At 35.6% G+C, this 23,437-nt stretch overlaps 1 protein-coding gene across 4 annotated transcripts in view; it reads left to right on the forward strand.

Moving 5' to 3' along the window:
• LOC107219591 (cyclin G) overlaps positions 1-23,411 on the forward strand; it is a 31,341-nt gene extending 7,930 nt beyond the window's left edge. The window contains exons 2-7 of one of the 4 annotated variants that reach the window (XM_046738594.1): positions 15,248-15,497; positions 15,616-16,032; positions 16,149-16,409; positions 16,517-16,725; positions 17,351-17,425; positions 18,457-23,411. In XM_046738594.1, coding sequence (XP_046594550.1) covers positions 15,378-15,497; positions 15,616-16,032; positions 16,149-16,409; positions 16,517-16,725; positions 17,351-17,396 — 1,053 coding nt within the window. In that variant the 5' untranslated portion in view covers positions 15,248-15,377 and the 3' untranslated portion in view covers positions 17,397-17,425; positions 18,457-23,411. Of the gene's footprint in view, positions 1-649; positions 1,478-13,321; positions 13,345-15,247; positions 15,498-15,615; positions 16,033-16,148; positions 16,410-16,516; positions 16,726-17,350; positions 17,426-18,456 lie in introns of those variants that run through there. The other 3 variants (XM_046738592.1, XM_046738593.1, XM_046738591.1) reach the window with 3 other exon arrangements.
• Positions 23,412-23,437: the final 26 nt, after the last annotated feature.

A 23,437-nucleotide genomic window follows, 5' to 3' on the forward strand; every position in this document is an offset into this window, starting at 1 on the left:
CAAAGCTCTTGGAACATCAAATTCTTTGACGTGTAAGTTCGACAGAATAATACAAAAATTGGCCTAAAATTATAAGATCGAAAGAAAAAGAGAATAAAAAATGAATAAAAAGTTGACACTATAATTTGAATTAAAAGAAAAATATAGAGAAAGAAAATTAACGAACATCGATTAGATCAGTTTGGCGAATTTCTTGCGGCTATTTTAAAATCTCAATATGATTACATATGACTTCCGATGAAGTCATTAAATGCAGATAGTTGGGATGGGTTTTGTGGATCAATGTAAACGCATCTGACTACAATCGTTCGAATCTCTTCATAATCGTCGTCAGGGTGTGGAGCACGCAGAGACAAGTGGACGAGTATCAACTCGCAGATAAATTATTAACGCAACAGATGACTCGACTTCAACTCGCTCTACCCCCCCTTCAAATCTCATCGTCAAGCATCCGCCAATGAGATGTCGAGAATTGAGCGAGGACGATCAGTGTTTAGCGATAATATCGGTTGTGTGCATAGCGTGGAGGCAGGAAATATACAGAGTCGAGAATTCGAGGAGGAGGGACAGCGACCGGCTGACTGGTCGGAACTTGAAGCGACGGACCTTGCGGCGTGAAGTTAGCCAGGTCTCAGGATTAAGTTCGTCAGTCAGTCGTCAGATACAGCGAGAAATCCACAGCGAGCGTACCCAGAGTGCGTTTTTTTTTTTTTTTACCTCTGAGAGTAGGAAGTCTTCCTATTAATCCTACCTACTAATTAATCGTAACATTTGAAACGTCGTGTGGATAATGTATAAAGCGCGTGTGAACACCGTGAGTTCTTAATGGATACGGAATAAACATAAAAGCCTTAAACCGGAACCGAACGAATATGCTTATAAAAAATATACGATATATCACACGAATTTTTACATTCCGTCGCGCGAAATAGGTACATACATAAGCAACAAGTAACGATTAACGAGAGAATAAAAGAAAGAATAAAACGGTACCAGTATAAAATAAACAAAAAAAAAAAAAACGAAAGTAACTAAAAAGGCTGACTATTGTTAAATAATAACTTTAAAAATATTTATATATTACGCAGGTTTTCAATGTATACTTAAAAATTACTCGAAGTAGAAAAATAAGTATAAAAATTGAACATACAATTAACCGTAGTCACGTATACATATATATTGGTGTAAAAATCAGACTTTCCGCAAGTCTCTTTGAACTGGTGATATATTTTGAACGTTATACTTACGATTTTGACGTTTCGTTGCGTCAGCCACCGCCGGACGCGTGGAACGTGGCCTTCTTTGTTCCCGAGAGTTGCAGATAAGTTTGTTGCATCAGGTCGCTGCATCCAAGTTTTGAAAATTTCATTTTCAACTTGACACACGTACATAAAAAAAAAGCCTGTCGCAGTTATTGGATTGCAGTTCTGTGATATCGACAGCTCTCTATCATCTATCTCATCCTGCCTAACTTCACGTGAGTACTTCTATTGCAGTTTATGTTGTACAATGTACATAAATGGGCGCACAATGCAGACCTATTCTTTTCGCACCTACCTGCACTCGATGTTTTCTCATTCTGCTACTGTGTCCTGCTACTTTTCATACAATCGATCCCCGCTAGAATATATAAATATATGTACCCCTATATTGTATTCTCTGTCGCGATGGATACCGTGCTATGTGTACGCTCAGAACTTACCTTTGACCGACGGCCGTTATCATTCATGGCTGACTCGATTTTTCTCGCAGAATTTCATTTTCATCAAATCGGTGCCATGCTGACGGATCGTTTTAGAAGAAATGAAAGAAAAAATCATTGCGGAACTCGGAATCTCGAATATCGTCTCGAACGAAATCCGAGTGAGTGCAATGAACGATATGTCGAAATATAATCCAATGAAATTCAACTATGGTCAATTTTGCACCCTCTCACGGTCATTATTCCTCATTCTTTGGTCAAAGTTATTCTTTATGCAAGCACGATTCAGGGCGGAAATAAAATCTACGTTTGAATCAGGCTCTGCATCAATTTATTACACCTTAAAATGTCTAATAATGCATACGTGTATAGCAAAGGGGGAAGAGAGAGAGAGAGAGAGAGAGCGATCCCTGAATACTGTTCTTTGTTAATACCGCATCACTCTCCCCCCTTTCTGACGCATCGAGGTTTTACACACACACATAATACCAGGCAGGCACAGGCCAAACCCTCCATCAGGCAGCAGCAGCAGGCATACCCGACGACGTGACGTTGGTCATGAAAGCGCCCTGAAAGCTAAAACAGGCTTGGACTCGTTCCGAGCTTCGGATTCTTTTATTGAATTTTTACTCGACCCGTACGAGCAGTGATTCAGTACCTCGAATGAAGCCTCGAACAAGGCATAATGGGTCAAGGTCCTCCGGATGCTGCTCCTGTGGCTTTGGATGAGACACTTTCTCGTGAAAGAAATTATTACGTCAGCCGGAAGTTGAAGGTTGAATTATTTACTTATCATCACATTCTTCCCTTCCTTTTCTTTTTTCCCAACCAAACGACTCACTTTCGATCTTTGCTCTCTCAGATCTCAATCTGATCTGCCGATGACCGCATCGTGATAGTTAGTAACAGTAGGTAACCGAATAAATATATACCTGTGTATCATACCTCGTGATTCATTTCACTTTATTCCAAGGAATGCAGATACTCGTTATCTTTTAACAAAACCAGTTTCGACGGATGACCGTTTCTCGGTTGTCTCTGTAACCTAAGGGCTGGCGAGCTCTAGACCCTTATCGTACGATATACATACATACGGTTTCTTCTTTGGCTCCTGTGGTCTTTTTTTCTCCTTTATACTTCCAAAAATAGCCTTCGCTACTTCGTTGATACTTTGTGGCCCAGGTACAACGATGTCTTATATCTACCTTGCGAGACACCGTGAATACGTCGAGGAAGAGTAAAGAAACAAAGCTGGCTGAGATAACAGCAAACTGTTTCATATCCATACAGTGTATTATTGCGCGTAATATTCAGCTGATCACATATTTAACTCTCGGCAAAAGTTTTCGATAAGGTTAACCCAAGTACCTTACACTTTTGCGTATAACTCGAAGTATTATCAATAATAAAATATGCAGTTAGATCCTAGTAGTGTATAACAGATACACTAGATAGAGTGAAGAAATTTTCAGGGCGTTAAATTTCTTGTCTACTTTCTTAATATTACATGGTAATAATTTTGTCGATAGTGAGTAATCCGGACGTGAACTGGCGTCGCGGAAAATTTATACTTGTACGAAGGTTTCCTTGAATTTATCCACAAACGATTACGCGGCATACAATAATTTGACTGACAATGAAATTTGCGTTTTTTCAATTACAGTATCTGTGGTGTGGCTGCCTTATATGGATAAAAAATGAATGCCCATGATGGAGGTGAAATAACAATAACAAATTCTAAATTTGGAATGGCACGGGCTTTTCCTTTTCGTTTCATGTGAGAATTTATTCCCTCATTGACTTATATAATGTATTATTTATATTTGCTACACGCAACGTTTGCAACAACGATGTTCTTTACACATTTTCTTTCCCATTTTCTCTCTCTCTCGTTTTCTATCTCTTTCCTCTTACTAACGTATCAAATGTCTTATTGTCGTAATCGCTTCTCCGCGCAGCGGCGATGTCACGCTTTTTTTCTTTGAGGAAACTTGACCCCTTTCATTAGGGATGAGCTGGTATAGTTTTGTGTAATCATGAGACGTAAGCGACTCCTGGCTCGTAGGTTTAAATTTCCTTGTTATCTTCCGGCAGTAGGTACATTTTGGCTGTAATATCTTTGTGTTTACATACATATATTCTTATTGCACCTAGTCGCGAGTCGGCAAAGCATGTATGAATACCTCGATCGTATTCGCGTTATCTTATTTGCTAACGTTATAATCTAAAATATCGTCGTCTACGTTGGTTTAAGATAAACCATTATAATACTAATAGATTTTTAGACGGTTGTGTATTCATTTTTCATTATGCTACAGGGTTGTCGGTTTAGTGATTTTGGCTGGTATGTTTGCTATATCTGTTGTGTCTTATACATATATTATTATACCATGTTTCATTGTGAAGTAGGGGCGGGGTTGAAGTTCCGAATTTGAAAAGTTTCGGAAGCACCGAATTCCGAATTATTTGGTAGCGAAACTTGAAAGAAATCAAACTTCGATGAAACAACAAAATTTTGAAACGTCGGAAACCCAACGGCTCAAAGTCCCGAAATTCAAGATTCTGAAAATTAAAGTTACGATAAAGCATAATTCCGAATATTAAAATATATTCGCACAGAGTAGTTGACTCATCGAATGCGTGTAAAAAATCAGGTAAACCGAAAATCAGAATGAGCAGGATTCTGAACGTAAAAATATCGAAAATCCAAAACAAAAAGATCAAGTGGTGAAGTTTCACCAAGTCAGAAATTCACAAAACTGAAAATCTTCCACCATTCGGAATTTCGATGTTTCAGGTTTTTAAATTTTCTCATTTTCGCACTTTCGGAACTCTGAGTCATTTTGTCCTGTCAATATTTTGCCCTTTCGGTACTTTGAGCGTCTGGTTTCGAACCATTCGAAACTTTCATGTTTCTTCAAAACTTGATTTCTTTACTTCAAGTTTCGCTACAAAAAAATTTGGAATTCTGACGCTTTCGGAAGTATTCAAAATCGGAATTCCAACCCTGCCCCGTGAAGTATAATCTAATTGTAAGTACAGAAGATCAGGTAACTAAATAAATCTTGTACTTCGTCTTACGTACACCTCACCTTTATACTTGGATTCTCTGGGATTTCTATGTTTTTAAAATTCCCAATTCGATTCCTCGTCATTTTCATACCTGCACTTGAATAGCATAATCAATTAGCATCTATTTTTATTTCTCACCTTGATCGCAATTTCGCGATACCGATACTTGTTGCCACACTCGTTATACATGATGATCTCAGCAGCTCTCTTGCTCACGAACAGCTCAAAACCAAGATATGTAGTTAGAGCGTTCCTACAATTCCTATAGAAGCTTTTAACTGTATGGACTACTATAATACAGGCACTGTAGGGGCTGACGTTTGTTTACTTACTTTTTGTAACTCCGCCCGCAGAGACGCTCGCTTCCTTTCCCTTTTTATAGGGCGCGTACGTAGTATATTGTAAACAACAAATTTCGTTCACCCGGCTGCTATACCTGCAGTACAAGACGAAGAGACATTGACCTATGCGGTAGAAACTACCTGAATTTTTATATAATATAATTGGTCAGTTTTATAATCCTTCGCAAGTTTTTCTACTTCAACAATCCTCATGTAAGAAACTTTTTCAAACCAGCTGACTATGCAGGATTCCCTATACGTGTAGCCAGCAATATCTTTTATGCATAATGTTGTACATAGCAATTATTGTTGTTGTTGTTGTTGTTGTTGTTGTTACAAGCTTTACAGCGTCTCGAGATTGTAACATGTGCGCGAGTAAATATTTTTTTCCCCCTTTTTCTTTGTTAAAAAACGTTGTGTAATATCGCTACAAATAGCCTGGGGATAGCAAAAATTTGCTCAAGGTATAAGCAGCGTATACCTGCTACCATATGCACACGTAATACGTAACCTTGATTTAACACAAGTTGGGCGGTTCACCTTTTATTGTAAAAAAAAAAAAGGAAGTAAAAATAAAGTAAGGAAAAAAAAATCCACAACCGAGGCCGGCTGCTTCTCTTTGCCTTTCAAAGCTCTAAATTGAGTGGGTAGTAGGCATATTTTTAGATGAGTATCCTAGTTCGTTCGTCGTGTTGTAAAAGGTGAAACCAGTCTTATTGAGCTATTTGAACACCATCGCGCCAGAGGCATGTAAATTAAGATCAATTTTTCTTCCCGTATGTAATACAAGCACGTGTGTCTTGTTTGAAGTAATTATTTCTTTTTTTCGCACTGCCATATTTATATGTTTACGTATATATGCACGTGGGTGTATGTATTCATATTTCCTGCACGTGCAAAAATATCTGAATAAATTATTCGCTGTTTCTTGCGGTATAAATTTAGGAAGTATTTCCTTTCATGGCTAGTGAAGATATGTTTCAATATATTCCTATCGTTCAAATTTGTGCAAGGAGTACATGTACTTTATATATACCTATATATAATTCACTTATATATATAATTCAAATAAACACGGCTAATAATAGCCACATAATAATTTTTCCGTGGATGATGATGATGATTCATCGTTGGTTTAAAAATTGTACCAATCGCACAGTGTATCACAATACCTGCAGTTATAACTCGAAAAACATGATTGCGAGTTCGATAAGCTGCAGAAAAAAAAAAAGAAAAGAAAAGATGATAATCACGTCGTTTTATCGAACACGTAAATAATCCTTGACCGAAATTCTTGGGGATTCTACTATAAACGACGGTTCGCAGTAGAGGGAATTTATGCCTGTACCTGCAAAATTCGTAATACATATTTCCTAACTCTTGGGGTGGGGATGCGGACCGAGCAGCTCGTAATCATCCCAAATATTGCGCATGCTCCGCGATCCTCGCTCGCCGCGTCCTTGACAGTACCTGACATACATACATACACACATACATATCATATTAAACACCATTTCGAGTAATACATAATCGTACCCGATTATGATCTTGACCGGTATCGTCAGGCTTTGTATGAACCTTTGAAAGTCATTAGATTTGTTTCATTAATTAGGTAGTTAGGTACGTATGTATGTATAAGAGATCTTGTCCGACTTCTAATCGATTTTTCACCGCTCCTTGATCCTTACGCGTGATATCACGGTCCCTCATTATTATACATGTGTGTGTTAGGGTGGTCCTTGTTTAGGGTGTTGACGAATTTTTACCGCCCCATCACTGAAAACAATTTCAAATCGTTTAAAAAGTTTCGCCAAATTTTTTCAGATTCTTACAGCAAGTCTGAGATAGCCCGCATTGTGATCGAAGTTTGTTATGGTAATGACATGAGAAAAACTTGTTTTCACACTATACATTTTATCGTGAAAGTAATAACGTTCCAAAAAATCTGTAACTGCGAGGTTTTAGTCGGCATTAGTGACACTGTATGAAAAAAAAAAAAAATACACATCATCGTACGAGGCAATCTAGACGAATTGCACTTCCTCTAAATAAAAAAACAAGTCAGGTTTCGAGGTTGTGCAATTCGTCTAGATTGCCTCGTACGATGATGTGTATTTTTTCCCAGATACTAGCACTAATTCTCACCAAAACCTCGCGGTTACAGATTATTTGGAACATTATTACTCTTGCAACAAAATGTATACTGAGAAAAAAAGTTTTACCCAAGTTAATTTCCATAATAAACTTCGATCACAATGCGGACTATCTTAGATTCGAAGTAAAAATCTGAAAAAATTAGCCGATTGTTTTCGAATTATTTGAAGTTGACTTGGGGGATCGTCTGGCAAAAATTCGTCAACACCCTGAATAAGGACCACCCTAGTATGTGTAACATGTATGAATACCCTGTTGCTATAAGAGATCGTATATTATTTTGCGTAATCCATACGGAGAGAAACTTTAAGATTGTTTTTATACAGTTCGAAGTATATAGATATATTTTCTTGTTTAAAAATAAAGAGAACGATAAAAATGATACGAAAAAGGAGGAAGAAAGAATATCAGAATAACCGTACTCTGATTTTATTCGAAGTTAGTTTTCTTTTTATCTGCCCCCCCCCCCCCCCCCCCCTCCCTCCCGGCCTCTTTCTAATCCTTCTAATCTATCTATCTGTCCATCTCTTTCCCTAAGGTACTTTTCTCTTTCGGCACAAATACAACGATGGTCGACGTATAAAAATAAAATTAAGAAGCCCATGGAATATCATAGCTGCTGAAAACACAAGTCTAATAATAATAGAGTAACTGTATACGATGTACATACACACACAAACATTCGCGCTCGAACTGAAAAAATAGATCTCACACCGGTACGATCGAGTAATCAATCGGCTTAAATAGTCTCGGGTCAACGAACCTCATACTCCATTTCCCTCTTCCTTCTGATATTTGCAACGAAAATGTCCTCGTACCGTGTTGAAACAAAATGGCAACGGCATAATTCTCTGCGACGAATTTTAAATATATTTATAATAACGTTTGAATATATGTGCATATACATATATTTACGTATCTACTTATGTTTTAAGGTATGCACCTTATAAGTCTATTTGTTCAACTCCACGAACGACGACGATGATGATGGCGGTGCTGCAGAGGGCTTGTTATAATAATAACAAAAACAACAACAACAATAATAATAAAAATAACGGCATCTACTAGCTTGCCGTCTAAAGCACCGCGCATCGTAGTCGTTTTCTATGAAATACACATAACGAGAGCCAACTTCTAACGATAAGCTGATGATGATCCACACCACGCATCGTAAACAACAAACTTTCACGTAACACCCAACTCTGTTACGCCAAGTGCTGTGGATAAATATATATTTGCATGTGTGTATGCACTTAATGACCCGAGGTGTCAATGACTCCGTGGCCCAAATAGTTGGCCAACTTTGCTCAAACAAAGATAAACTATATAGAGTGTACGCAACGTATAATTCGTACATATATTAGTATAATGTTTTGTATTTCCTGCATTCAAATTTAACTCGGGAAATTGCGTCATGAGATTGTTGACATCTTCATCAATCATATTTGACTTTTCAGATCGGATCATTGTACATCGTTTTTTTTTTTTTTTTTCTCTTTCTCTTTTTCTCTCATCGAATTCGCATTTATTTTTACTATTTTTACGCATCGATGATCACGAAAGAACGAAAGAAACAATCCTGTTGTTTTGTGATTGTTACAGACAAGTGAAGAAATTTTTGACGAAAGATATGTACTTAGACGCATGAAAGCTTGACATTTTTTTTTTTTTAACGAACGGTTCAGCGTCGTATGATTGAGGTCAACGAGTCGAATCTCGCGTTGGAAATTTAAAGAGACCCTATTTGCAGTAAAGTAGCTTTCAGAGCCTATGGCGTGACTGGCAATGAGAAGGGCGTCAAGTTGGGCTTAGGAATATTTTTTACAACTCGTATATAATGTGCGTGTATAACGTGGTCGATTAATTCCCTGCCAGCTGCAACATATTGTTGATATATGTACACGGAGCCTTGCTGCTGATTTGGAATGTGGGTCAGGAGTGGTGATACAGAGTCCCGCATAAACGTGCCTAGAAATAGTAAATAAAAAGGAACGTGAATAATCGTTCGATCGAACATGTTTTGTGATATGTGAAATGTAAATGGATTGTTAAATTGCTTTAGTTGAAATAAATGAAAAGTTTTAAAAAAAAAGTCATGGCTCCAAGTAATTTTGGCGCAGATGAGTGTGTGAAATATATTACACGGTTTTCATTTTCTCCGTCGATAGTTTGCGATATTGATAGGTACGTTTTAAATTAACAAAAACAAATAAATATTCTGAACGTTTCTATGTGTAAATATGTAAAACTTTTATGACGAGAAGAAATGAACATTTGGCAATTGAAGATCGAAGACGTACCTACTAACAGCTATGAATTAAAATCGTTGTTATTAAATGACCTTGTTAGCTTATGTTTCAATGTTTGAATTACAAAAGAAAGACTTGGAATTCGCACTTGCGGTTGAGAATTCGTGTCAAGGTTTACAATGTGAAATTCAATTCGAAAATAATTCACACAGACGAACAGTATTTCGCGAAACGTATAAAACACAAGTTCTGCACAGCAGCTCGAAAATGCATTCGAGGAAAAATTTATATTCGGTTACTTCGTTCGCAATTCGATTGCTCGTAGTAAATGCAGTTATTTTACTTTGTTACGTGTAGAAATTACAATCATTTTTGACCAGATAAGATTTTGCGAAACGAGAACTTGTGCAGAAAATTTCTCTGTGTAAAAAATAATTCCAAATTATGTGCTGCAATCGTGTGGGACTCGCTTTGTGTGTTATTTACTCAATTATGACGAAAAAAAGCAGAATTAACCTGCCGTGGAATCAAGAAAGAATTCAATTAATTACGTTTACGCAACCGTCGGATTATATTTGACAACGTTGTGAAATTTTGAGAGCAAGAGAGTGAGAGAGAAAGAGAGACACGCACATAGAGAAAGAGGAAGACAGGAAGAGTATGTTGCGAAATATGTAAAGATACATAAGACATACACTTGTGTAATTGAATACGATTTGTCCATGCAGATTGCATTATACGTGTGTGCATAACACAACACTTATTGTTAGATCAAGTTTAATCACGAGGTTGAAGTTAGTAACGTTATCGTAACGGAAAAAGTGAGAAAAAATCATCGTTTACTTATTTTACAACGATTTCTAAGGAACTAAGACTGCATAATACGAGTGTGTTTGGTTTTATGACGGTTTACGTTGACGGTAACGTTACTATAACTTCAAAATGATGTTTAATCGCGTTTCATTGACCTGCTGGTGAAATTATTGCGATCGTTTAGTTTTCATTGAATCATTGATTATTATTTTTATGTTAATTTTGTTTTTATTTTCTACTTATTACAAAACTTTTTTCGTGTCTACCTACAGGTATATTGTTTGAGAAAATTTTATGGCATAAGGTTGGATTTGAAAGGACATAAAATCTTGCGTTACTTTTGCATAAATTTGTGTACAATACGTGGAGATTTCTTATTTGAAAAAAAGTATACTTATTAATGTATTGTACGTTTATTACGCTGACCACATATAACAAATTTGGTTAAGTGAGATCGTCGCTCGCTCGCTCGTGTCGTCGTAACACTTTCCGACTTTACAATGCTACCGCTTCCTGTTGAGGTTCTCTAATTTTCTCTTCTTGCCGTATATTTTTTCCAATGCCGTAACTAGTTTCTCTGCAAACTCATCAATTAGCACATAAACCGTAATAAATCCACGCGAGATGTGTCTATGACTCTAGTCCTTAAGTTGAACTTGAGAACGTGCGAGGAAAGTTATCATCCACTCATTGTATTCACTTTTAAAATACCTCTACTTTTCGCTTGACCACCTAGAGAAAGATTCATTCTCATCATTCAATCTGCAGTAGGTACAACATTCCTAAATTATCGATGAAAACGATGAAAACTTGATTTGTTTATGTATGGATACACGGTTATGCACGTAAATATTTATATACCTAAATATCTTATCATTGGATTCTGTAATGGACAGTGTTTATTTTTATTCCAAGCAAAATTTTATGTCGAAAGAAATTGCTCATATCAACTTTGTATTTACAGAATTTAGTTCGTTTCAATTTGCTATGTAGGTAGACATTGAGATTGGTCTGCAATTTGACGACTTTGCGAAGAGGGGGGAGTTCGGATACCATTGGAAAACGAAGTTTACCTGTACGTGTGTGTAATTCAACGGTTTAAGCTTTAAATGTTATACCGCGAGTAACTAGTTGAAGAAATATCGAATTAACGACGCAATTTAGTTGCATAACGATCCTACATCATTCAGCGCCATTTATTACAGCATATAGATGTGTAACATAATTATGATTTCCCTATTTCTGTAACTATATCTAATTTATCCTGCATATTTCTGAATGTGTGCACAACGTTGGTGCAATATGTTTACGCTTTTACTATACAGCACAGTTATACCTGTTCTACCACATCGTATTAAATATACTTACGAATCTACGCGTATATATATTATTAAACCTGACGATGAGGGACAAGGATTTTCGCAACGGTGCGCAGGCGTCGCATCGCTCTCATTGCGTGCAGCGTTTTCTCCTCGCATGTAAATATGCGAGTTTTGTAAACATCCTAGTTTCTATCGACACCTTGTGTTGAATTACCGATAGAAAATAATGAATTATTTGATAGCGGTCGCAATAACATATCAAAAATATAGAAATATATCGGTAAAGTAGATATTTATATTCTGGAGCATGCGCATTAAACTCTAGCAGATGACGGAGCGTCTGGTCGTTATAAATCACTCTGTATAATAATGCGCACTCACAGTATCACGCAGTGTTTAATTTACCGTAAAAATGAAAATAAATGATACGGTCATTTCGAACTGTCGAAAAAGAAGTATGAAATTTTCACACGATTATTGTATCAATTTCCTTTAATCGAAACTTCGCAGTAACACTTATGCACGAACAAATCTGAGAGCGAAAAAGTTCATCGGCTGGATGATATTGATGTGAAATGTAAATATAGAAATCACGCGAGTGTTATCGTACGAAACATTTTTTAAACTACATGTATAATCGATGATTAATTTAACGCGCAGTAAGAACATATAAACATTTGCAAATGAATAATCTACCGATAGATCTCTTCTACATTAATAATATTAGGTATATCAATTAGGGAAAATTTGAAAACGGGAGAATTTTTTTTTTCATGTAAGCTTCAAAACTGTCTTGCAACTAATTACGCCTAGACATGATTCTCTGCTGCTACACGCACACTATGTACGAGAAAATATAACACGCATGGCATCTTGTGGTGTGTAAATTTCGTACTATCATGTTTGCCTATCTTTGCCTCTGCAGCTTGTTACAGACGAAGACAAAAAAATTTTGTTACGGATGCGATATACGTCGACGGATGTTAATTGGTTCTATCCCGAATCAAGTGATATTTATCAACTAAATGTGAATTGGGATTTTTTTAATACGTCTGGAGGCAATCGAAATTTTGTCATAACTTTAAACTTATACGTTCATCTTTCTGTGCCATAAAAAGTGAATTTTCGTAATGGTGAAATATTGTACAGTTACAATCGTCGTTTGTTTAAAAACTGGGTTAGGTGAAATTCTTCACACGCCTACTTAAAAGTTGGTAAAAATTCTTCTTTTTGTTTAACGTTTCGCGTTAACGATTATTCTTAACTCGTATACATAAGCATACGTGCGAATTTATATTCGCAGTTGGTAAACACGCGCGTGCGCGCGCATGATTATTACGTAATTTTGTTTTGGAAAGCAAAAAGATAATGACGATGACGAGGATTGCGCGCGTAGTCGGCATTATAGGTATGCGGTGGTGGACGAAACACGAAAAGAAAAATAGCAAATAATGTTCGTCGTGTTACGCAATACCCCCAATATACTCGATCGCTTCTACATAATACTGACGACACATTATTTCATCTATTTTTGCTTGTTGGCAAACAGAACCTTAGCATTCTATCGCGAACCTAGATCACGTCCAAAATTGTCTTTACAATGGCCTAGAAATACCGAAACATCCGTGCAATAGCATTCGAGGAGTCGTCTTTGATCGAAAAACACTGCTTGAACGATGTAGAGAATTGAGGTGAGGTATGTAGGGTATTATACGTCTTATTCTCATTTCGAAGTAGCTCGATGCTTATCTTCTTGAAATTCTATCCACTCACCTGAAATCTCCTTTTATTTGATTGAGTTTTCAAAGTACAATTAGTTGTAGGTATAATACAAGTGTCACGAATTGAAAATGAAATGATATACAGGCGTGAAAACGTTTCGATCGATTGTTCACGTGACAATCTTATTCGCAAACGTGACAGACCCGTGCGAAGCATTCAACGGGAGTTGAATTTCACTAGACGAATTTAGGAGAACGCGAGCTTGAAACTAGCTTTGAGCAGATTAGTTCTGTAAGATCTTAACAGATACACGCATTTCGATTATTTGCGACGCGACGCGACGACATGATGACAGACGGGCAGTCGAATGATATTGTCTGACCTGATAAAAGATCGTGTTGTTATTGTTTTGTAGATTGTCATGAAATAACCACTCATATCTATTGTGTTATACACGAGTTACATTCGTGACTGTACAGTTGTGCATCTCTGCATGTATGTACAATATTTAGAAAGAAATCTCTCTCAAGTATAAACAACAACTGTGCGTTTATAAAAGATTTTCGAGTGCGTTTGCAGGCACTCGAGAGTAGAAGACTGTCGATTGGAATAATGTGCCAGTCGTTCTGAAGCTGTAAAAATTTCCATACCGAAAGGGGCGCCAAGAGTATAATATTTGAATTATCCGGCATGGCGCATAATCAGGCAGACCTGTTTAATACCTATGCATCAAAACTAGATTGGGGGTAAATTTATCGAAGCAACTGCGTTATTTCGTTGAATATAACACATCAGGCGGCTATTTACTCAGACAATCAGTCGGCAGTGTTTTAAAATTCAAAACCCCCGTCTGAATTTAAATACCTCGTAGTAATGTTACGACTATGTGAAACGTTATCATAGAGCTACTGCCGCTATAGAGCAGAGAGAAACTTGATGCACAGAAAAACCCTAGCCCGACTATATCGGCTACATTAAAATCATTCATCGGAGAAGTGAGAGGGAGTTTGAAGAAAACAATCTAGAGTATGGTCAGTTACAATTCATACGATTGAAAGATTCCGCTTACCGCGCGAACAACAGCAAACAAGGATTCCCAGGCTGCATGTGATCAGACTTTATATTAGTGACTTTTCAGGCATTTAAATGTCAAGTTGTCATGATGAAGACAGCTGTTCGGTCAGCTCTGTACCATAAAGATATAATATTTTAACACAACGTCATGCGCTCGACAGACTGCATTGATGATTGAATTATGCATTATTATACAGTTCAAATGAACGCTTGTGTGAACAATTTTTTCCCACGAGTTTAGGAATTACATTTCGTTCATTTGTTGTTATTATTCGGTAAATTTACCGATGTCTTCGTAATTGAATATTTTGATTTCTATCGTTTACGGTCAATTGAAGGGTGCTTCTTCGTTGTTATTTATATCGAATGGTCTACGCACATAATTGAACTAATGATGATTAAGCTAGAAGAGTATATGATTAAATGTTTTCACGTCTTCGTCCTTGAAGGATGAGGTGATACAGCCAACACAACAAACGCGCAAAATAACTGAAAAAAAATGAAAATATTTTCACATATTATATTCGTTTTGAAAACATCGCATTGAAACAAATAAAACAAATGAAATGACGCACTATTAAATGTAAAAAAAACGTCTTCACTGTTTGTCTCTGGTTTTTGCTATCCGTAATAACGAAAAGTCAGATTTCGTTTTGTTTACTGTCAATCAATGATCGTTGTTATCGGTGCTGTGGCCGTACTATAATACACGAGCAATCACTTCTAGAAATTTCTATTGATGCTTAAAGGTGACAACCATCATACTTACCCGTTTATTTTGGTATTATATGATTCCAGATACTAGGCCAGCCAGTTGTTGAGCCATTCTTGTGGTGTGACTACTTCTTTTGGTCAGACTACAATTTGGCAGTGTTTCACGTTACCTACTTCTACTAACGTAGTCGGTCGTCGGTCACACGTAGCAGGAATGGACACATCGGGCTCGCCTGTACCGGATGCAATCCACCCTCTTGTAGAACAGCTGCAAGAAGCTTTGGTGCTTGAGACCAAGTATCAACCCAATCTTCAACTACCCATTACCACACAGGTAAAGTACAAAAGAAAGAAAATAAATAAACATAAACGACACTTTCTGGACAATTTTATCACAATGTTCGTAAGCGCCAATATTCGCAAATGTAATATTAACCCTTATTTCATTCAAGAATGACGAGATAACCATTGGCGCTCGGGATGGATCGGCGCACGTGTTACGGTGCCTGAAGGTGTGGTACGACCTACCATCAGATGTGTTCTTCATAGCGATCAATCTCATGGATCGCTTTCTGACTAAAATGAAGGCAAGGCCTAAGCACATGGCCTGTATCAGCGTGTCGTCGTTTCACATCGCAGCGGTTCAAATGGCTCAATCGTTGGATGCAGACCATTTGGTTTCCATATCTCAATGCAAATGTACTGGCGGCGACCTTAAACGCATGTCAGAAGTCATCCGTAACAAACTTGGATGGGATTCGGGTGTGCAAGTTGTCACTGCTCTTACCTTTCTTCGACTGTTCAATGTCATGTTTCATGCCGCTGCTGGACAATTGGGACTCGCCGATTTATATGCTAATATTGTCAAGGTATGTGCGAAACTCTTTCATCACGGTAAAAGCACAATCATTAGCTTTTCTACACACGGATATGTTTATTCTATTTATTTATTTTTTTTTTTTATAAACATGTTTAAAATTTGCAGGAGTCTGAACTTCTTCTGAGATTAGAAATGGTGGCGTGCGATGGTAACTGTGCGAGTCTAAGACCATCCGAAGTTGCATTGGTTTTGTTGTGTACGTACTTAGATAGCGCTGTAAACCGTCTCGATAGCAATGCCGATGCCACTATGTCCCTTGCTGGTATTGCTGGCCCGTCCACCTCCAATTCAACAGTCTCTGCTAATCCTGCTCATCAGATGCTGAGACTTGTTGATTTTGCTGCGGAACTTCAGAAAATTTGTAAGGTAATTACAAAATAAAAGCAAAAAGCGATTTTCAATTAATTTTAACTTTTTACTGGCGGGAAATGAAGAAACTATAAGAATTTGATATAATTGCAAACGGTTTTTAGATTCCAGATGAAAGCTTTTATCGTACACACGAATTGGTAGGCGCAATATTGAGCAAATACAACGCCCAAGAGCAAACACCGCACAGACAGAGGCTGGTTTGGAGATTATCATCTCGGACCGCTCGTCTTTTACGACCAACTGATAAATTCACCTCAGTCTTACCAGCCATTGCTGAGCATGCCCCGATTCCTTCACCTAGCAGGATCAGGTACAAAGATATTGATTGTTATTTCAGAATGTAATAGTATATTTGTATGATGAAGTGTGATATGGTATTGGCGTGTATACGTTTAATTGAGTTGAAAGAGCTTTTGTGTATATTTGTACTGATTCTATAATGCTTTCGTGTGATGTATTGTTTATATTTATGGTAGGTACAGAACAATTTAGCTTACAAGTTGATCAAACTGCAATTATCACAATTGTACCTAATAATTCATAAATAAGCTCTTTCAATTCAAAATAGTCAATATACAATCATCTATGCATCCGAGGACAAAGGTAAAGCATTTTTCAAAAGGATCGTAGGAATAGATTTTCGCTGTAAATGGCCATATTTACAGTATGTAATATTATTTTCCGCATATGATTGTATTGTTGGCTTCGCAAACTGAAGAGTGACTGCCAATATTATTTGAAGTATTTAATGTGAATGTTTCTAATCCACCTTTCTGGGTAAAGTAGAAGCAGCGTTCATGGTTGACAGATTCGTCCATCGAACGTTATCTACTGGAAATATTGTACGGTGTAGTTCTTTTAGTAGCTAGGAGCAAGCATGATTCAGCCGAACATATTACTTACCATTGGTATTTTTCTTTTTGATTTTCCTTTAGAAAAAGTCGGAAATTTGCACGTCGTCATGGCAACAAGAGGCGATAAAGATGCCACATTCTCAATGTGCATCCAAGGTATTTATAAATAGTAGATCGGGCCATCTTCCCGAACGTATTTTCATTTTTCGTAGTTATCCTATATCATCTAATCATCCCCATGTTTCATGTTATTGTTAATCATTCTGTGAATTAATTTCACTTGAATGAAAACACCGAATACGCGGATAGTGAATATAGGACATTAGGTATTCACAATATCAAAAGTTCAGGCACTGCAATTGGGAAAGGTATGCTGATCTGTCTCAACGGCTAAGATTGTACCATATGTGTACATGTATCACGCTCCGGTATCCCTTCTTGACCATCTTTCACACCGAGATTAGAACATTTTATCGATTTCTTCGTTTTATTTGGAATTTGATTAATTTTTTCCTTGATTAATTTGAATCATCAGTAATGAAATTTAATATTACCCTGTTTCGCTTCTGGATAGATCACGTGATTGATGATACCAATATAATAGATAATCAACAAAGATATTGATATTAGTTGAATGACATTAGTTTATCGACTGAGGATTTGCCTGCATTTGGCACTTTCCTTACGACCGAAAATGTAATTAATTATACAGTGACATATTCAGCTTATTAGGAATTCATTCTGCCAATCTTGTGTTTATTTCACAACTCATTCCACCATTAAATAGTTGAAACTACTTTCCAGCTTTCCTCCATCATGTTCAAACTGCAAATAGGGATTTGCTCATCCTTACAGCTCGTGATAGGTGCATCTGCATTAAAATGCCTAACAAGTAGAGTGGGTTTACCCAGGAAGGGTTGCGAATGTGGTTTTTTTTTCGTTAATTGATATTTTGTATGATATATTTTAGACTCATTGTTTGATCTATTATTTTCTTTATCAACATCTCAAATTTGTTATTAGTTTCAACAAAATTTGAATTCACTGTCTTGAAGGAAATAGCCATGTAGCAGGAATGTTGACAAACGGTTGCTTTTCAGTTTATTTTAAATCTGTGGAAAATCAACAATCTCTTGTAAATACGTTTGTTGTCGAAGCTAAATATTATATTTGTTTTCATCCTTAAGGTGCGGCAGCATAAGTTCATCATCCAGCTGGTCCAGTGAGGAGGAAATTGGCATTGACTGGGATATGGACAGCACGGATGGAATTTTGCATCCTATTGATTGGCCGATTCAGTGTTAATCAAGTGAGGGTACGAATTGAAGGACTTAAAGCTACAACATTTCGAATCCCAATTATGTCTTACCTACTGTCGCATCATACATCAAATTTGGGTTTGCATTTTGCATCAAAGAAAAATTTTATGAAATAAATTTCAGGAATACTCTTGTGAAGAGAAAAAATTAACAATCAAGATAGAGAGTGATAAGTTTTTTTTTTTTTACTTATTTGTTGATTTCACATCATGCTTGGATTGCGAGTGTATGACGGCGCTGTTAAATTATCCCTGTGAGGTACGTGATAGCAATCAACCCGTTTTGAACGGTCTTGCACTACTTGAACTGTTCTATAAACAGTTTCGTACTAATTCTGCAGTGCATATTGAATAAGATTTTTTCCTGAACATCTGAGTACATGATATCTACCGTACATACGTATATACATACCTATATTCACTAAAATAACAAAAGCCAAGCTAAAATATATATATATGTATGTATATATACATTTAGAAAAAAAAAAAACTATAAAAGAAAATTTGAAAAAGTTATTAATCGTAAAAAAAAAAAAAATGATAAATTTTTAATTTAAAAAAATATAAAATAGCGTAATAAGGAGGTAAACTTATTAAGGTGGCTTGACATAGCATAAGTTTGAAGAGCCAATTGGTCAGTTGAAATTGTTTTTGTTCTAGTTCCAGAATTGCAACAAATGAGTATAGAATAAAAAACAAAATGTTGCGCGTTGAGAAAATGTGAAGAAAGTGTAGGGTACAGGTTTTCATTCTGGAATTATGACATCAATCCAGTGATACCAATTCATTGACACTTGTAAGTGGTTCCGTTATTGGCAGAAGGGTGTCATCCGTTTTTCAGTCTAGCCTGTATCGAGGTTGTCTATAATGGGCTGCTCACGTGACGGTACTGTGGAGAGAAATGAGAAATGTGAAATTTAGCCAGGTGCGCCATTCTAAATCTTATTACAAAGCTCTGTGGTTACTCTCGAGATTCGGATTACATGTAAAGTTTTGACGATTTAAAGAAAAGTATAAAAATTATATTTATTTATTATGTGTTGTGACAAACAAGGCAAAAATTATTCATTATAGTAGATGCATTTCTATGATGTTTGGTTGGCAATGTATATTGAACATAAAAAACTAGAGTTGCGATATATTGTGAGAAAATACCAGAGTAGATAAGTGGATGGATGAGCGTCAGAACACAGCCAGTTTGTGCTAGTCAAGAGTCACTATGTTCAATCTCTGTTTTTAATTTAGTGTTTTAATTGTCTTGGTTTTTATTATCCTAATTGATTAATGAAGATATAAAATATCTCATTAAGTAAAAGGCCCTAATATTAAAACATTTTTGTAGTTTATTTTATCTAAAGGTTTATATGATAAACCAATTCCAAAAGTAGCTTCAATCTCATAGATTCTGCATAAGAGTCACGGGTAAAGCGTTAATAAACTCATTCAAATAAATGATTTACCTTTTACATTCAGTTTATACATCTCAAGGTAAATCTCTGGCATTGGGTAAATATTCTCTGAGAAACATTACAGTACGCGTGTATTCGAAAAGTTGAAAATAAACTAGTGCAATTTTGTGTGCTGGTAACGGGTTTTAGTTACATGTAACCCTCTACGACTTTCTTACCAACAAAATTATCGTTTCGTATCGAATACATTTATTGTGCATTCGAATGCAAATCATATATACATTTATATATCCATCAAGACGTCCCATCACGAATTTTTAATACTACAGTTATCATTTTTCTTTTAAGTCCAATATCACTTATCGTAGGATGTTCTACGTGCCTGCAATCTGGCAGTGGCTTTCGATGATATTGTCGAAAATAACTTAAGTCTCGCCTTAATCACAATTATTGTGCTCTACATATAAGTTCGGGCGTTTTCACGAATAAAAAAAAAAAAAAAAGGAAAAAGTGATGTAACATTCTTTTTGATGTGTGAAATTTTTTATTTAATTTAATTTGTTATTGAATCGTAGTATGTTCTACGGCCGCCCGGTCATGGCGGTATCTCTTACTTAGACTATCCAACCATTTCTCGAATAAATTATTCTTCAGACGTATTTGTCTCCTTTTTTTTCTCAATACAAGTTTAAATCAATACCAAAAATCTTCAAAATGTAGTAGCCAGACCTGATTGTTTGCTTAAAATCAATGTGAATAATTTATTCACTTTGGTATTGAGTAAACTGTATTCCATTTCTTTTTTTTTTTATGATTCAAACCGATCATTTGAAATCGCAAAAATTAAATCACATTATAACAGCTTTGTTTCAAGTCGTCCAAAAATGTTGGTATGGATTGTTGTGGGGGTGGGGGAAAGGATTAATTATTTTCTTGATTTTCCGCGTCATTGGCAGTTCTAAAACGAAATATAATTAGCTACATGAATTGTCGTTACTTCGATATACTGCTTACTTTCAAAATTCATTGTTGCTCCATTGCTGGTGAGAATGAATATTGCCTTTCCCGGTTAGCTGACTCTTGCATCGAACTTGTAACAAAAATAATAAAGGAATAAATAAGAATTGCTTTAACAAAATACTGAGCAACATCTGACGTAATAAGTATAAGAGTCTTTCTTAGAAATTAATAAATAAAGTGATAAACGTAAGTACCATCACGTTGTTACATCTGTGATACATCAGCCAGCCAGCCAACCAAGTATAATCTTAAAAAAAAAATACTGTCAAAAGTACAAAATAATTATTTGAATTCGTTAAAGGAATCAATGTGAATAAAAGTATTTCAACATTGCCCTTTAGAAGGGTAAAAGATCTCAGTCATAAAAATTCAGTCAAATTTTGTATTGTATCATATTGAAATACTGATTTATACCATTTATAATTACTATCAGGTAAAAAAAAAAAAAAAAAACCCTGCACGTGGTAAAAAATTTGCTTGTTATCTAGCTTTATATTATAAGTGTAATTGTTGTATATTAATGTGGAACAGAATGATTTTTTTTTCATTTCAATTTTACATACCCATGACGATTTCGACATACATATCGTGTTTTCGATATTATTAAACTTTTCGATATAGCGTTTGAGGAATCATTAATCATTCTGAATATTTACACTTGACAAACAATCAACTTTTATCGAAATACTTATAAAATTGTAATATTTATTTAAAGCTTCATTTACCAAGCAGGGTTTCACTACCGTTCCATTAAACGAAAATAGCATGAGTTTGACTGAAATTTTATGATGACATGTGAAGCTATATCTGCAGCTTCACATTTAAATAAAGTGTGAGAGAGTGTATGTTCATAAAAATATTTAAGAAGAAAGCAAACGTAATTTAGGAAAGATGTTTCTGTATGGTGCAAGTGTGTCACCATATCAAAGAGGGTCGGCAGAGAAACACACAACTCTTGTATATAGCGAAAAAATGTATTTTCTTTTACGTGTCGAATCGTCTCTGCCGATTTTCGATGTTAAATATCTTAATATTATTATTATATAACATTTGATAAAGAGAGTGCACAATGTTTTGCCCCTTAAATGTTTACACAAAAAAAAAAAAAAAGGAAAAGCAAAAATAAAAGAAAAGAAAAAAGTTATTATAAACATATGTATTTGTATACATTTTCGTATACACAGGGTAAAGCGAGATAACTTTCTGCGCCTTGAATATTATGCACACTGAAAAGACAACAGATGCTTATTTCATTGCTGACAAATTGGATTGCGACAATCAATACTCACAGATGTTTGCAAGTACCGTCACTGTTCTGAAGTGAAGTTTAAACTAATATAACTGTCAAATTTTTTCCAAATACAATCTTGTCAGATACAAATTTACATTTTCTAATTGCACTGTGTAATATGTTACGCCACAGATTTTTTCGACAGTCTTATTAAATTACTGGGAAATAATACTGCTCTCTTTTTTCATGTATAAGGTCTCCAATATGGACAGTCATCTCTCCTCACCCTTGTATATATATATATAAATTTATATATTATAGTTAATATATTATTGAAAGTTATTAAATATTTCGTTTACTCTTATTCTTACGATTATTATTGTATCATTGTCAGCAACTCTACACATCGTACTTCTCCATCTATGTAAAACTTTCATAATTCTGTTCTTCATGTATAACTTGTGATCAAGTACCTTGCATCATTTTCGCAAATTAATCTTTTCCTGATTTTATAATGGTGTTCGTCTGTGTATGTAATATGCATTACGACGTGGCAAATTCTGTTTCATTTTTATGCCGCAAGAAATGAAGAAGACAATTTTGTACATTACTGGTATACGTTACGAATGATCATCCTACGAAATTTCGAAGTATAATTATTATAATGCGGAAGCATCATGTCATTTTAATGTCATTTTCATTTCATTTTTATTTGAACATTTCGGATTGAATGCAAGTATTTAGCGCGAGTGAAAAAAATATTATACGACTAAGGAATATGTGTGCATCTGTGTTGAACGGAATTAAAATGAAGCAGTATTTTTAATATAATTATCAACAATAATTTCGAATTGATGCAAGTTACTTGAATAATTTACATATATTTTTCACCATGACTAAAAGATTTTGATGTTACAAAAAAAATTAACCGCAAAAATATATGTTCACATAAATATTTTTAAAAAATCACCAGCAAATCAAATACCTATTGTACATTAAGATATCGGTATAATGTCATTGTTGTTATCAGAATAACATATTACTGACAGTATGATTTTTCTTTCACATCCGTTGGCGATTAGTATTGAATTTGTAATGCAGAAAACAAACTCATTTGTAATAAATACAAAATACCGTGCAGCCATAAAAAAATCTTATACTTGACATATGTTGATGATTTATTTATGATG

Source organism: Neodiprion lecontei, chromosome 4 (assembly GCF_021901455.1).
Source record: "Neodiprion lecontei isolate iyNeoLeco1 chromosome 4, iyNeoLeco1.1, whole genome shotgun sequence".
Lineage (NCBI taxonomy): Eukaryota > Metazoa > Arthropoda > Insecta > Hymenoptera > Diprionidae > Neodiprion > Neodiprion lecontei.